Source organism: Rousettus aegyptiacus, unplaced genomic scaffold (genome assembly GCF_014176215.1).
Source record: "Rousettus aegyptiacus isolate mRouAeg1 unplaced genomic scaffold, mRouAeg1.p scaffold_m13_p_5, whole genome shotgun sequence".
Classification (NCBI taxonomy): domain Eukaryota; kingdom Metazoa; phylum Chordata; class Mammalia; order Chiroptera; family Pteropodidae; genus Rousettus; species Rousettus aegyptiacus.
Window position 1 is genome coordinate 17,226,358 of NW_023416308.1, and position 15,037 is coordinate 17,241,394.

Sequence of the window (15,037 nt, forward strand, 5' to 3'; positions counted from 1 at the left end):
TTGATGGATACGGAGCAGAGCGCCAGCGCAGTGCGGCTACTCCCCCAAGGTCACACAAATGGGGCCGAATCCGACCCCAGGCGGCCTGAGTCCAGTGGGCCGGGGTTTGTCTGGAGCCAGCTTCGGGGACCGGAATTTGGAGGAGCGGACGTGGGCGGGAAGGGCTTCTATTTTGGAGCGGGTGAGAGAGGAGCGCCGTGCGCGGGGGGTGCTGGGTCCCTCCCTGGGCTCCATGCGCCCCAGTCACCTTCCCGCGACCCTTCCCGGGAGGGGCGTCCCGAGCGAGTAGGGGGAGGTGGGAGGGGCGGAGGGCGGTTACCTCATCGCCGCCTCTGGGAGGCTCTGCTCTGCTCGCTCACTCGCGCCGCCGGCTGGGGCAGCCACTCCGGGCGCCAGAGCGAGAGAAAGACGGAGGAACCGAGTCGCCGAGAGGCACTGCTGACCCCCAAGCTCCGCTCCGCTCCGCTGCGGGACCCTCGCGGCGAGGAGGTCGGACCTTGGTGCTCTGGGCTGCCCACGGCGCCTCCAGTCGCGCTGCGGGGTGGAGGAGGCGTCTGCGCGCGGCGCGCCGGGTCTGTTTTCTCCGAGCTTCGGCATCCCCGGAGCTGCTCGTGCGTCCGCCGTCAGCCTTCTTGACTGTCCCTCTGCCCTCCCACTGCCAGCCCAGTTCTCCAGCCTGGCCTCTCCGGGCCCTGGATGCTCCCGGGGCGATGAGGAGAGCAGCGGAGCTGGGGCGCACGGGGCAGGGCGCGCGGGGCGCACGGCGCGGCGCCGGCCCATGAGGCTTCTCAGCAACGGGTGCGGGCCATGGGGGGCAGCCTGCGGGTGGCCGTGCTGGGCGCCCCGGGCGTGGGCAAGACGGCCATCATCCGCCAGTTCCTGTTCGGTGACTATCCTGAGCGCCACCAGCCCACAGACAGACCGCGCCTCTACCGTCCTGCGGTGCTGCTCGATGGCGCCGTCTACGACCTGAGCATCCGCGACGGTGACGGCGCTGGCTCGGGTCAGAGCCCCAGGGTTCTGGAGGTAGCGGCTCCAGGGGCAGAGGGGCGTGTGAGGGCGTGTGTGTGTGTGGGGGGGGGTATGCTCGGTGCACACGTGCGTGTCTGCGTGGACAGCCCTAGGGTGCCCAACTGCTTTTATGGATTGAAGGATGAATGTGTGTCCTGGCGTTTGTGTGCCTCATCCCTTCTTGCTGGCTTGGAGGTGCACAGACCAGGCCTGATGTCGGGCGATTTTCGCAAAGTGGCTTTTTCTCGCTGGCATAAGCACCTCTATATTTATCTGCTTCCACTAGTGGGTCTGGATCAGTGCGTGGCGAAGCATGCTTGTACTTCCCTAAGGGTGAGCTTTATGTGTCTGGGGACTTGAGTAGAGCCACAGTACAAGAAGTTGAGGCCAGACGTAGGGGTGTATTTTCATGGGGGAGGGGGGCATTCTCTGTTCCCTCATTCCTGTGTCCTGGAGCAAAGACTCATTTAGTAATTTGTGCAAAGTATAGGACAGACTGAATCCTTGGAGCTGGATGCCAAGAGATGAAGAGGCAAGAGCAGGCAGAATTAAGCAGGATTTCCAGGAGGGGTTGGCATTTGGGCTGAACCTGTAACAATGAGTGAAGTTTGGATTAAAGTAAGTGGCAAAAGCATTCCAGGTGGAAATAAGAGCATGTGCTTGCAGCTGCCGACACTCAGTGGTCGCTGAGGACGTGGAGACACGTGCTTTGGATTTAGTCTTAGGAGTAACTAGTCAGGGTGGGGAGGGGAGGGAGGGATATAACTCCAGTTGAGCTGTGGAAAGCTGGAAGGAGGAGGAAGAAACTAGAGGGTGGGCTGAGAGAAGACCAAGTGAAGGAAGGCTGGTGGTTGATGGGCTTCAGGACAAAATGTTTGGAAATTTTTACCCTAGTGGCCATGAGGACCGTTGGGCCCAGGGAACTTGGGGACAGGGCTCACAAATGGAGACTTCCGAGGCCCGATGTTGAACTCTGCGTTTAGTGTCAAGGCCCTTGCAGAAGGTCAGGGTGTGGGAGAGTGGGTAGGGGGCTCCAGCAAACCCAGCCTCCCACCCCCAGGAGTGGCCGGACCATAAGGACTGGAGCTTGCAGGACACAGATGCCTTCGTTCTGGTCTACGACATCTGCAGCCCAGACAGCTTTGACTACGTGAAGGCGTTGCGGCAGCGCATCGCAGAGACCAGGTGGGGATGCTGCAGGAGGTGTGGGGGAAGGGGAGCATTTGCCAGTCTGTATGAGCCTTTGCTGGAGGGGAACGGGTGGGCTCTTCCACCTTCGTGAGCTCGGCTTCAGGCCTGCCAGGCCAGGCCTTTGTCCATGTAAAGGTCTTTGGGCCACAAGGGTCTGGTGTTTGCTAGGGGTATCTGGCTACAAAAGATGCTTCTGAGTGTATATGCCCATTGGGGGAATTCTCCAGCCATGGGGCCCCCGCCACCGGGGCCCTCATTTCCATCTGGCCCACAGGCCGGCAGGCGCACCCGAGGCACCCATTCTCGTGGTAGGCAACAAGCGGGACCGGCAGCGGCTGCGCTTCGGGCCTCGGCGCGCACTGGCCACCTTGGTGCGCAGGGGCTGGCGCTGTGGCTACCTCGAGTGTTCTGCTAAGTATAATTGGCACGTGCTGCGTCTCTTCCGCGAGCTGCTGCGCTGTGCTCTGGTTCGCGCACGTCCCGCGCACCCAGCCCTGCGCCTGCAGGGGGCGTTGCATCCAGCACGCTGCATCCTCATGTGACAGAATTGGACAAGGAAGCCGGTGGGATAACTGGGCAGTTTGACTGGAACCACCGGGGACCTGGATTGGACAAGCTTGCCAGATTTCTCTCAGATTGGACAAGACTATCTCCTCCCTGATTGGATGAGCAAAGTTCCTACCCAGTTTCCTGGGCGACAGGACTCTCTTTGAATCTTGTTGGACCCAACCACGTCCTAAGCCCCATTGGACAAGGTCAGTCCTTCCTGGAACTTCAGAGTTATGACCCTATTGGGTGGAACGGACTTGACTATGAATCTGATTGGGATCTCTCAGACTGCTCCTGGAGCTTCATTGGACAAACTCTTTAATTCACACCTCTTGGGAGGTAATAAAGGAGGAAAACAATTCCTGTGTACTGGCATTTCTGGAATGGGCAGGGTACTCTTCAAGCCTGGTGATCAGACGTGCCAGGCTTTGTTCCTGGCAGTTAACTCAGAATCTCAGTATGTAATGAGGGCTTCCAAATGGGTGTCATAGCCCCAAGGCTGAAATCCCCAAGAAGCGGACACAAGTAGCTAGAACAAAACTTTACTGTCAGGCTCTGCAGGGCCACAGGACCTCAGGAGGGGTCCTCATGGGGCTGGCTCAGCCTCCTCTAAGGCATTCAATAATATTAGTAATTAAATAGCAATGCTCATCCCCCAATCGGAATGTACAACAGAGGTCCCATTGTGCCATGTGGTCCCAAGGGGTCTGGTCCCATGAGGTCTGGTACCCAAGAGGTGCAGGGGTGGGGGGTGTTCCCTGATGCAGAAGGGTTAAGGCCACAAAGGAAAGGAGGAATGGGGGCTTGGGGTAGGCTGGGCTGGTCCATCACATCCAGGAATCCGGTTCGGCCCTTGGACTGACTGAGTGCAAGGCATGCCAGGCCCCAGGCTCTATGGGTCCAGATGGGCGGCGGGGACCCCTAGGTGTGGGGATTCGTGAGGGTTTTCGGTCTGGCTGTGTGTCCATCCGGCCCCGTGCCCAGGTCCTCGGAGGCTCAGGGCCAGCCAGGGGGCTCCCAGATGCATTTGGCAGCACCCCCACACCAGGGCAGGGGCTGCCTTCATCAGAAGAGCTGGACAGGGCTAGACCTCGGTGCCCGGGCAGGCCATTGGCCATCCGGCCAGAATCCCCTGATTGGCCACACTTGCCACCCAGGACACTGAGGGACGAAGAGGAGGAGCTGGAGGAACAGTAGGCTGAGTCAGGAGCTGAAGGGTCTGGGGCCCGAGCTGCGTCAGGGGCTGGTCCAGTGGGGGCGCCACCAGCAGCAGCCTCAAGGGCTCGGGCGTTGGCCAGGAACTCCTCTTCCAGGCGTCGAAAGAGTTGCTGTTCATGTTGCGGGTCAAGCTCTAGAGGGGTGCGGAAGACGCTGGCCGGTGTGGTGCCCAACTCTGGACTGGGGCTGGAGACCCGAGGGGGCCGGGGGGCTGCAGGGCTACGGGCTCGGGGAGTCTGGGGGCTGCCCCTGCCAGAGCCCCCATTGCCCCTGCCCCGTGGCACCCAGGAGTGCTGACCATCTCGGTCCCTACGCACAAGCAGCACACCCTGCTCCTCACGGCTCTGGCTCCGGGCCCGCCGGGCAGGGCTGGAAGCCAAGAGGTGGGATCCCTTGCCTCCTGGGGCACCCCGGAGCCGCCCCCGATCTAGCTGGTCTCGGGACTGGCTGCGAGGGGCAGGGGGCCGTCTTGGGGAGGCTGGGGTGCCTGCGGTCAGTCGTCGGCTGGGCCGCTCTCTCCAGGGACCAGTGCTTGAGTCGTCGCTGCGGGCCCCAAGGGGACCACTCTGGGCTGAGGAGGCTGAGGAGTCGCTGTCCCCAGAATAGCGTCGGGAGCGGGGATGGGGGGGTAGCTGATCCCGGGCCCTGAGGCAGGGGAACAAGAGAGAGATGAGGCATCATGGAAAGAGGACTGGCGTGTAGAAAGGGCAGGGGGAGGAACGCAGACGCAGGTTTGTGGTTGACAGGAGGTGGGGAAGACACCTGTGGTGCTGTGGGAGGTATTGGTGGGGGCTGTCAAGGGCTTCTGTCTGTCCTGGGGACTTCCAGGGAGAAGTGAGAGACTCTGCAGCCACTTCCTGCAGCCAAGGCCCCCACCCCCACCCTCACCCCAAGACAGAGGAAGAAGCAAGGCCTCCAGGGCCCTAAGCTCCCCTTCCCCAACCCTCCTGTTTCCTGGGCAAGCCAGGAGAAAAGCAGGGTTAGATTGGCCACCACCCAGGCCCAGGGCCTGCCCCAGCTGTGTTGTTCATTTGGTTGGGTTGCCATGGAGAGGGGAAGCCAGGCCCGCCCCCACCCACGGGAACTTTTCCCAGGGTGTGAGTCACTCTGGAGCACAGCCTTTTGTCATCCAGGCCAGGGCAGACTCTCCCACCCCCACCTCTAGAGCCCTCTCCCCCATGTTCTCTTGCCCTCTCACCTGAGTGGGGTCTCCAGCCCCTCCTTGGAACTGCGTAGACTAATGGGTGTCACTTCAGGCCGGGAGCCCCTGCGCTCAGCCCCTGGGGCTGGGCTACCAGCTCGGGGGCTGGGGGTGGGTGACACCCTTTGAGGGGAGAAGGTACGGGTCCTTGGCTGGGGTGGGCGATGGGCTGCCAGGAGAGAAGACAGAGGTGGCAAGTGAGGGGTGGAGCCACAGAGATGAGCCCCCTGCCCGCCCGCCTCTGCCGTGGGCACTGACCTGTGGAGGAACAGCGGCAAGGGTCATGCTTATCCAGGTAGTGCTCCAGTGTGTCCCAGCCACCACCCACACGCACCATCACGTGGCTCCTCAGCACCTGTGGGAGCCCCGCAAGGGTTGGTCACAGCCTGTCCCAAGAGCCTGGCGGCCCACCCCCTGGGTTGCTGCGTGCTGGGCAGCCCCTCACTCTTACTCGCACAAAGATGAGCAGGCTCGAGTCTCCCACGCGGTACTTCCCCTCCGAGACCTTGATCATGGGAAATTGGTCTGGGCAGGTGCAGTGGCCCAGGATCTCCCTTACCTGAGGCCAGAGAGGAAAGGCTAGAAGTCAGAGATCCATCATTCCTCCTCGAGGCTAATGTCAGCAGACTCCAGGGTCAAGAGGAAGTCCCTCCAAGGAATGAGGGCATGGAATGTGTTGCCCCAGACTTGGGTGCAACCTCTACAATTGACCTTTCACAAGCTCTGCTTCCCCTTTGGCTGGCTATCAGGGGTCAGAGGAACTGACCAGATGGTGGGGCTGTGGTCAGGCCAGAACCTGATACCCCAGTGAGGGACATCTCCAAAGCCCCTGACCCTGAAGGAGCCCTGGAGCAGTCCTCACTCTCCCTTCACTCACTTCACAGACATGAAGGTTGAAGTCCACAGGGAGGCCAGGTCCTGGGAGGAGGCAGGTCACAGGACATGAGTGTAGGGGGTTCTACACCACACCGAGACGGGGTGCCACAGACACATGGGGCATAGTATATACCAACATGCACACACAAGTCACTCACCTGTCAAGTATACAACTGCCCACATGTCCCTCTAGGCCTAGAGCTGCCAGGCTGGCTACGTGGGCAGCCCCGCCCGCCTCCCCACTCACAGCAAAGCCAGAGGAAATGAGCAGGTGGAGCCTCGGGTGACCCTGGCCCAGGATGGGTGGGGTGGCAGCCTCTGCCCACACGATCCGGCTATTCCCCTCCAAGACAGGCACATTGTAGTCCTAACCCCTTGATAAGAAGGAAACTCTTGGCCTGGCTGCGGGGGTATCAGGGACACCTAGGTCCTGAGAGAAGGAGGAGGAAGCTGGGGGCAAGGTCCGGCACCTCCTATGCTCAGAGTAGAACTAATTCTGCAGCAGCTTTGGGCTTGGCTTCCCAGATAAGTGATATGTGCAGGGCCCCAGGGAGTGGGAGGAGCCTGCAGAGCCCCTGGGAGCTTCCTTAGGCACTCGCAGGCCCCTACTGTGTCCCAGGCACCTTGCCCAGAGCCAAGCATCACAGGCACCCACTCAGCCTTGAACTCCATGCTGTTGCGGATGCAACTATCTAGCACTCAAGTGAGGGAACAAAGAGGGGCTCAAATCATGTGGCCCCTGGATCAAGGAATACACAGCACTTATCTGGTGCCCGGTTAGCTCATAAAGAAAGGGGGGCAGTGATGCAATGGAGCCCAGATTTTATCCCAGGCCAGCTGAGCCGTATGACCTCACCCAGCACCTCTTCCTCTGTGGGCCTGCTCATCTCCTTGGAGCTGGGTGTACACTTGGTACTCAACACCTGCACCCTTTCCATGGGGCAGATTGTCCTGCAGAGGTTCAGGGACCAGTGGTGGGCACTGGCTCTGCTGTCTGGTCCCTGGTAGGGTAAGAGCATAGCAGGGACTAAGGGACTCACCAGCTCGTCGAGGTTGCGCAGGTCACTGGGCGTCATGCGGGGCCCACGGCTGGGAACCCCGCATGCAGTGGCAGTTTCTTCAGTGTCCTCCTCAGCAGCGGGGGCATTGGGGGCTGAGGGTGCCGCACGCAGCTCCCGTTCAATCTCCTGTTCGAACTGCACGAGGCGCGGGGCGAGCAGGCCGAGACGGGCCCCGCGCCGCGCCACCTCCAGCAGGCAAAGCACCACGCTTTTCTCGTTCTTCCGCAGCACCAAGTCCTCAGTCTCAAACATGAGCACTTCAGGCACACCCAGCTCTGTGCGACACCAGCCAATGAAGGTGGCCACGTTGTCGCGGGCCATGAAGGAGCCGGGTGCCACGCTGTGCATTTGGAAGGCCACACCACGGGCCGGACGGGGAGCAGCCAAAGCGCGGGCGGCCTCAGTGACAGCATTGGCATGTTGGCACAGGGTGGTGCCTGTGGCCAGCCCTGTCAAGAAGCCATCGCCACCACCGGGCAAACCCAGGCCGTACAAGGCATTGAGCCACTCCGCCAGGTCCTCCTTCATGGCTTCCACGTAGGCCTCACTCGAGCGGAAGGGCCGTACACTCTTGGCTGCTGAGCCCGCGATGCCCGCCACTGGGTCCGCCATGCCCAGGCCAGCCAAGTCACTGTGGGCAGGGATACAGGTCAGGATTGCTGTGAGGACCCAGCAAGCATTCAGTACAGATTAAGCCATTGACCACCTGCACCTACCTGTCATTTCAGGCCAAATGCCTGGGTTTGAGCCCTGGCTGTGAGAAACTTCTCTGTACCTCAGTTTCCTGGTCGGCAGAATGGGCACAATAATATTATCTTCCTCCTCCGACCTAATGGGATAATTTTTATAAATTACTTAGTATCTGTGTTTGCTGTTTGGCTCTCGCAGGAAGGATTGGGGAACCTGGCTGGGTCCTCCCTCCCAGGCAAGGAGGCACCCATCCTTACTGCTCTATGTGATAGGGTTAGAGCTGAGCCCGAGCGAAAGCCCGCAGTTGCAGACTCATAGTGGACAGGAGAGGAATCCAGGTTCCACCTCAGGGAGGGGATAGCCCCATTGCTCAAATATTCTGCCAACTCCACCTCCCCGGGGAAGGTCCTGGGTCCTCCCTCCGCCCCCTTCTCTAAAGACTATCATTATACGAACGACATAACAATAATAGCAGCAGTGACAGTGACCAGGGCTAACCACGCAGTGATATTATCTCCATTTTGCAGATAAGAAAACTGAGGCGCAGAGAGGGTAAGAACTCCGTCAAGGTCGCAGAGAGCAATGGTTGGCGGAGCCTGGGCCCCCGGCGCTGGAGCCCTGTAGCTGATCCCATGCGTGATCAGGCAGCCCGCTGGCCGGGGCCAGGCCCCGCCTCCGAGGAGCCTCCCTAGCACCCAGGCTAGCGTGTGCTGCCGGGACTCAGGATGGCCTCCGCCAGCCCGGCCTGTCCTTCCGGACTTTGGCCCAGAGAGGGTGCAGGGCCGTCCAAGGTCACACAGCCTAGGGGAACAGAGGCCGCCGCCACCGGGTTCCGCGTAAGTGCGCACCCCGCAGGGCGGGAGGTGCTGGGGGTCCCCCGCGCTCACCTGGCTCATCCCGGGGCCTCGGGGAACATCGCCCCGGCGGGGACCGGATCCGGGCCGGGCCGCCGCAGGGAGGCGCCGCCCGAGCCACAGCTGATCCCGGTCCCGCCGCCGCGGCCGCTGCGCCAGCCGTCTCCGCCCCGCCTCCCTGGAATTCGGATCCGGCCCGGAGGGGGCGGGTGGGGCCGCGTGCTCTTAAAGGGGCCGCGCAATTCTCGGCCTGGCAGGGCGGACTAGGGGAGGAGCTGGAGTCTCCTGACGGGGGGCGGGCCAGGAACCCGGTCTGTGACTTGAAGAATTGGCAATCCTGGCCCGGGGCAGAAGGGAGACCAGGGCCCCCAGGCGACCCTACTGGCTCAGATGTCCCAACCCCATACAGGCTAGTCCCCCTAGTTCCTTCCACCCTCCTTGGTCTCCTAGAGAGGGGTTTGGCGCTTCTAATTGCACCCCTTCTCATATAGTGGCCTCCCTGGAGAAGGCCTGTCTGTTCCCAGAGGGACTCAGGAAGCGATTGAGGCTGGGGGGCTGCAAAGTCACCTCCTGCTGGAGTGGACCTCTCTATGTCGGATAAATGAGGCCGCCTCACTCTGAGTGGTGAGCTTTCTACCCGAAATGTCAGCCTCAGAGAATGGGAGGATAGCTCCTACTATGCCCACTGGGCGTCCTGCTCCACACCGAATGTTCATTGTTAACCCTGAGATTAGGAGAAAGTCTTTCTCTGATGAGGTCACTGAGGCTCAGAGGGTAGGTGGGTGACTAAGGCCTGGGGCCTAACTCCCTGATCCTTTTCCTGCAGGCAAAGGAGAGAACAGTCCTAACCACTTCTGGTCCCACTTCTGGCCTGTGAGTCAGGCACTGAATTAAAGGGAGAGGAGGGTATGAGCCAGCCTGATCCGCCTGGCTCAGGAGGGTTAACCCCACTGCTTTCTTTTCAAACTGCAGGGGAGGGACCTGGCTGGGATCAGCGGGAAATCCTGCCCCCTGCTGCTGCTGGCTGGGCGGAGACCTCAGGCCTGGCTGGGCAGCAGCCTTGACGGCAGGCGGGGCCAGCTCAACAGGGGAAGAATCACCAACAATAGTCAAGACTCAGAGCTTTAATAAAGCTCCAACTGTGTGCAAGGCCTGCTCTGTTCCCTTGACCTGAAGGAACTGGTATGTCACCTCTATGGGGACACTTTTATGCCCAAATGAGGGCACAGTCAACTGGAGCCAGGGTTTGAACATGACTATGAGGGGGATACCCTCATTCTGGGATCAGGGGCATTTATTAAGTACCTACTGTGTGCTGGACCTCCTGGTGCCAGGCCCTCACGTGTATTTCACCTCACGACCTTTCAAAAAGTGGGCTCTTACCCCAGTGCCTTGGATACCCAGGTGGTGCAAGTCCCGTTCTACCCTCTCCTCTAGCCCCCTCCTCTCACTACAGAATGAGGAAGGCCAATAACTAGAAATAGTAATGGCTGACACATGACAAGTAAGAGTAATGGCTGACACATGACATCTGCTGAGTCTTTTGGCACTAGAAACCAAGAGCAAAAAGCAGGGAAGAAACAGCACTAGTTCTTACGGGCTTGGAGGCAGCCCCTGGGCTGAAACAGGAATGAGGTATTGGGGAAGAGACAGAGGTGAAGGAAGCCAGGTGAAGGGGAGCAAGAGTCTGGAGTGCAGGGGTGAGATGGGCCTGAAATTTTAAATCAGTGATCAGTAAGGAGGTGAGGAAGGGAGCTGTGTGGCTGTCTGGAAGGAGCGCACTTTAGGCAGAGCAAACAGCACAAAGATCCTGAGGTGACCATGTGCTTGGTGTGAGAGTGAGAAGACCCATGAAGCTGGAGTGGACAGAGGGATGAAAATCGAGTGGGCTGGAGGCCGATCGAGTAGGCTTTGTGGTCCACAACTCTTTCGAGAGCCATGGGAGCCATGGAAGGATTTAGAGCAAGGGAGGGGTGTGACTGACGTTGGTCTTAATGGGTTCCCTGTGGTTGCTATGGAGGGCAGGGCAGGAGCCCTGGGGAAAACCAGAAGGTGCCAGTGGGGAAGGTGATAAGAAGTTGGATTCTGGCTGTATTTTGAGGGGAGAGCTGATAGGATGTGCTGGTGAATTGGGTATGAATGTTAGGAGAGAGCCATAAATGTCTCGTAGGTTTGGGACTGCTGATACCCAAGGAGGAGAGGACTGCTGGGGATGAGGCAGGGAACAGAAGTTTCCTGGGGGAAGACCAGGGTGTGATACTAAGTGACTGAACCCTCCAAATAATTCTATGAGGTATAATGCTTTTATGTGTTCTCATTTTACAATTTGGGGAAACTGAGATTCAGAGGGAGCAAGGGATGTATGTGGTCAGCAGCTGTGGAGGAATTCGACTCCTGCTTGTGTTTACCTTGCTGTACTGTAGGGATCTGGACATAGGAGAGACATCACACTGAAATCAGGCCCTGCTATTGATCATTGGGTGAGATGGTTCAGCTCCATCTGTAAAGTGGCACAGCAGTAGTTGTCATGTCACAGAGTTGTGAAAAGTGATACACTTACTCAGCTTAGTGTAGCCAGGGCATATGTCCATTACTCCTCTGAGGAGGTGATAAAGTGGGGGCTTTTTCTTCCCTATCTCCTGTCCCCTGCCTGAGCTGTGGCCTGAGATCACAAAGGCCTGCTCCAGACCATAGATTCCAACATTCTGATTCTAGGACATGTGGCAGGTGTGGTGCTAACTGGTGTGGCCAGACCACTGGCCCAGGCCATGGATGTCCTTGACTTTGACTCTTCTGTTTGTGGCAACCTCTTCTGTTCCTTGCAGGACCAAGGGAAATCACAGAAACTGCTGGAGGGACACAAGTTTGGGGCTATGGTTGTCCTGAGCCTGTCCCTACAGATCTCAAAGGCTACCTTTGTGTACAGAATGCTGTGGTTCCAATATAGGCCTTGCCTGGCCCTTGGCAAGTGGACACATGGCCAGATTTCTTGCCCCCACTGCTGGGTGCCAGGAAGCAGCCTACTTGGCTTTGGTTGCAGCTGGAGGTCGGATGATGGCCATGCAGTGTTCAAGCAAAACCCTCACTGGCAGGTCCCAGCTTTGGTGCTGGGCACCTTGGATGCTGCTTGGATCCACGTGAAGCTCTTCAGGCTAGACTGGGCCTGTGAACACAGCCCAGGATGCGTGAGTGACCTGCAGGGAGGCTTCAAGCTGCTCTGTCCAGAAATGAGTCCAACCTTGACAACTGCTTCTGCACAGGCTGTGGGACTACAAGCTTCTCTGAGCTGCCTCCTGTGCCCTCCATGAGAAAGAAACAAAACCAGAGAAAAAAAACAAAACCAGAAAACCCAAGAGGACTTACTACTCACACTGCGCCTGACAGCTCTTGTCAGGAATGGGCCTGATTGGGGCAGCTTGAGAGCCAGCTGTCAGCTCACTGTTCTGGTGTCTGGGGGTTTGGCTCTCAGTCGCAGCAGCCACTGACCCTGGTCACTGTACTGTCCTTGGCCCCACAGCCACTGCAGCCCTGGAACCCCATGTTCCTTCCCATGGAGCAGGTAAGCCACTCCCTGCCAGCCTTTGTCCCTTGTGGGCATAGACTAGTTGTCCCATTGACTCTATAATCTTTGCCCAGGCCCTCAGGAGTGTGGCCTAGGTGGGACCACCACGAGGTTGTTTTGGAAATTTTTATTCCAAGTTTGACTGACCAGAAGTTAAGAATTTGGAGCAGGGTGTGGAAACTAGGCTCTCTCTTGCCCCTGCCCATCCCTTACCCTCCCAACCAGATTGGTACACAGCTTACTTGCGCCTAAGGGCATCAGAGGCCAGGGCAGTCCAAAGTTTCTTCTGGCCGAGAGAAAATGGCCTGCTTGACATAAACACCTCCACCCTAGGGCTAGGCATCTAGGACATAAATACCTCTCTAAGGGCTGTTTAGTGTTAAAGATTAATTCCCTCTTAGACCTGGACAAGAGGTTACTCCAGGGACAGGCTGAAGCTCTAGGCAGGAGACAGGCAACGCCTTTCACATGATAATTGGTTGTGCAGCAGCTTCCAGTGAAAGCTGCTGGTCATCCCTTAGCACTAGCGTCAGGCCTGGAGGTGGCTGATCCATACCCGTTGCTGCCAGAACATCCAGCTTTTCAGAAACAGGAAGCCTGTGTGTGGGAAGACAAGAGGGTGAGAGCACTAACTCTGGAGGGAGCCTGAACTCAACTTTCACTTTGGCCCCGAGATAGCAGGCCCCATTTCTCCTCTCAGAAATGGAAACCGCATACTTCCTACCTCAAAGGGTTATCAGGAATTAAGTGTGTTGAGGCAGCATTTGCACAATGCAGGAGCCCAGGGGGGCCACAGTTGTTTGGGCCTCAAACACTTCTAACATTTGCCACAGCTGAAGTGGGAGTGTCCTTGGCCTCTTGGAGGAAGAGCACTGGCCCATGTGGCTGGACTGCAGTGGGCAAGGCAGAGCAGGGCCTTGCCCACTGCAGTCCAGCCACATGGCCAGTTTTCACGAGAGCTTGTGGGTCATGGCAAGTGTTGTGGGAGCCACCGCAGGGTTTCAACAATAGCAATGACTTATGGTGTGCATCCTAGACTGCATGGTGGGAACTGTGGGTGATTGGAGCTGTACTGTATTTTGAAGAGGCCCTTATTGGTTGAGTGGGGCTTGGGGTGGGTATGGGGAGATTGAGTCAAGGAGGACTCTGAGGTTCTGAAAAATGGGGCAACTACTTCTGTTTGCTGAGATGGGGTGGAGGGAGGAGCGGGGCAGGATACAGCCCTGCTTTAAGCCCAATAAACACCCAGGAGCTAGCACTTGGGAGAAAAGTGCAGTGTCAGCAGTACAGATGGTAGGTCAGCCAGACAGTGAGGTGGTCAGGGGAGCCCTAACACCAGCCTGAGAGCCCTCCTACATTTGGAGGTTAAGAAAAGGGGAGGCAGCAAAGTGATGGGAGAACTAAAAGGATCATTAATTTGTCAACATGGTGGTCATTGGTGACTTGAGAGCTGCTGCTTCACTAGACAAGATTAGAAAGAGGTTCTGGGTAGGGAGAGGATGTGTATGCAAAGGGGAACAGAAAAATGGCTTGGTGGCTAGAAGGGAATAATGAAGCGTCAAGGGAGGGTTCTCCAGAGGGAGAGCAAAACACATCCCCCAGGTAACGACCTGGTAACATGTCTGGGAGGGCTGGGTAAGTGCTTAAGACCCACTTTGTCCACCTTGTGCACAGAGTGGCACAAAAGCTCCAGATGCTTCCCAAGGCCCTGCTCCCATGGGGCCAGGAGATGGAAGGGAAATAATTTAAAATTTCTTTTTCCATCTCATCCAAAGGTGACAACTCCTTAAACCTTTGAACACTAGCTTATCTTTTTTAACTGTGTTAAATGATGTTTCTCTTGAACATGTCTAGTGGTAAAATTGACGTGTTACAATTGCTCACTTGGAAAATTTCTCGTGTAGGCATGTCAGGGCCTTGATCTTTGGATAACTTGAAATGAGACAAATAGGCAAGCGAGACTTAAATCTAATGGCTTGGACCTAAATATTTATCCTTACTGAAGTCCAAAGAGAAAAGACTGATCAAAAAGGCCAACAGGTGAAGGGTCCAGGGCTTTTCTCATCCTGTTCCCAATGATTTCAGACACGTGCCCACTGGAAAAAGCCTTAACTATAGGCCAGTACAAGGCAACTAGGGAGATTGACAGCAGCCTATGATAGTATTTGGCTGATTACCAAGTTTAAATCTCCAAGCCTGTAAACAAAAGTTTCAATATCACTAAGTAGTAATAAAAATGGTTCCCCTCTTTGAGCTTTCGCCAAGGCAGATCTTTCTGAAGTGTGCGGAGTCTGACTCAGAACACCCACTAAGCTACTGGGAGCGACACTGAGGCCCACATGAAGGGGTTTTGGAGGGCTCCAAACCAGTGACAGGCACTTCTGACATGGCAGCTCTCACTGCAAACCGCACAGGCCTGGGCTGTGACTTCCTCTGGAGACATGGCTCAGGGATAGTGACACTCCCTTTTTTCCTTGCAGGTATCACCATGACCAACACTGTGCTGTCTTGCTTTGTTTCCATGTCATGATTATTTCAGATTTTCCCTCACATGACATTTGAGTTTTTATCTGGATGGTCAGGGGCTTGCTCCAAGTAGACATGCAGCGACTGTAACAGAGGCTGAGAAGGATAAGTTTTGTTTATAAACATTTGGAATTTTATTTAAAAAAAAAAAAAAAAACATCACAACCATGAACATTGTTACAGTTAGAGGCCCTCTTGGTTCTCCACAACGATACTGAGCATGCTCACAAGGGGTTCCCATTATTTAGTCTTAGTTAAACAACCATCTTTAAAAGAAGAAAAAAAAAACTCAGCACAC

The 15,037-nt window shown here is 57.0% G+C and overlaps 2 protein-coding genes across 3 annotated transcripts; one reads left to right on the plus strand and one right to left on the minus strand.

Annotated features, from left to right (window-relative positions):
* The first annotated feature begins 755 nt into the window (after positions 1 to 755).
* RASL10A (RAS like family 10 member A) lies at positions 756 to 3,110 on the plus strand. Its single transcript, XM_016164321.2, has 3 exons — positions 756 to 1,026; positions 2,072 to 2,196; positions 2,477 to 3,110. The coding sequence occupies exons 1-3, from the start codon at positions 808 to 810 to the stop codon at positions 2,742 to 2,744; spliced, it is 612 nt and encodes a 203-aa protein (XP_016019807.1). The 5' UTR covers positions 756 to 807; the 3' UTR covers positions 2,745 to 3,110.
* A 167-nt stretch (positions 3,111 to 3,277) lies between these two features.
* GAS2L1 (growth arrest specific 2 like 1) lies at positions 3,278 to 8,829 on the minus strand. Of its 2 annotated transcripts, XM_016164309.2 has the most exons (7): positions 8,685 to 8,829; positions 7,824 to 7,936; positions 7,087 to 7,738; positions 5,622 to 5,729; positions 5,429 to 5,525; positions 5,168 to 5,339; positions 3,278 to 4,614 (listed from the first exon to the last, which is right to left on the minus strand). In XM_016164309.2, the coding sequence occupies exons 3-7, from the start codon at positions 7,717 to 7,719 to the stop codon at positions 3,579 to 3,581; spliced, it is 2,046 nt and encodes a 681-aa protein (XP_016019795.2). In that variant the 5' UTR covers positions 7,720 to 7,738; positions 7,824 to 7,936; positions 8,685 to 8,829; the 3' UTR covers positions 3,278 to 3,578. The 2 variants fall into 2 exon arrangements, with proteins under 2 accessions (XP_016019795.2, XP_036076094.1); XM_036220201.1 differs by lacking the exon at positions 7,824 to 7,936 and having other exon boundaries at positions 8,685 to 8,819.
* Between the last annotated feature and the right edge of the window lie 6,208 nt (positions 8,830 to 15,037).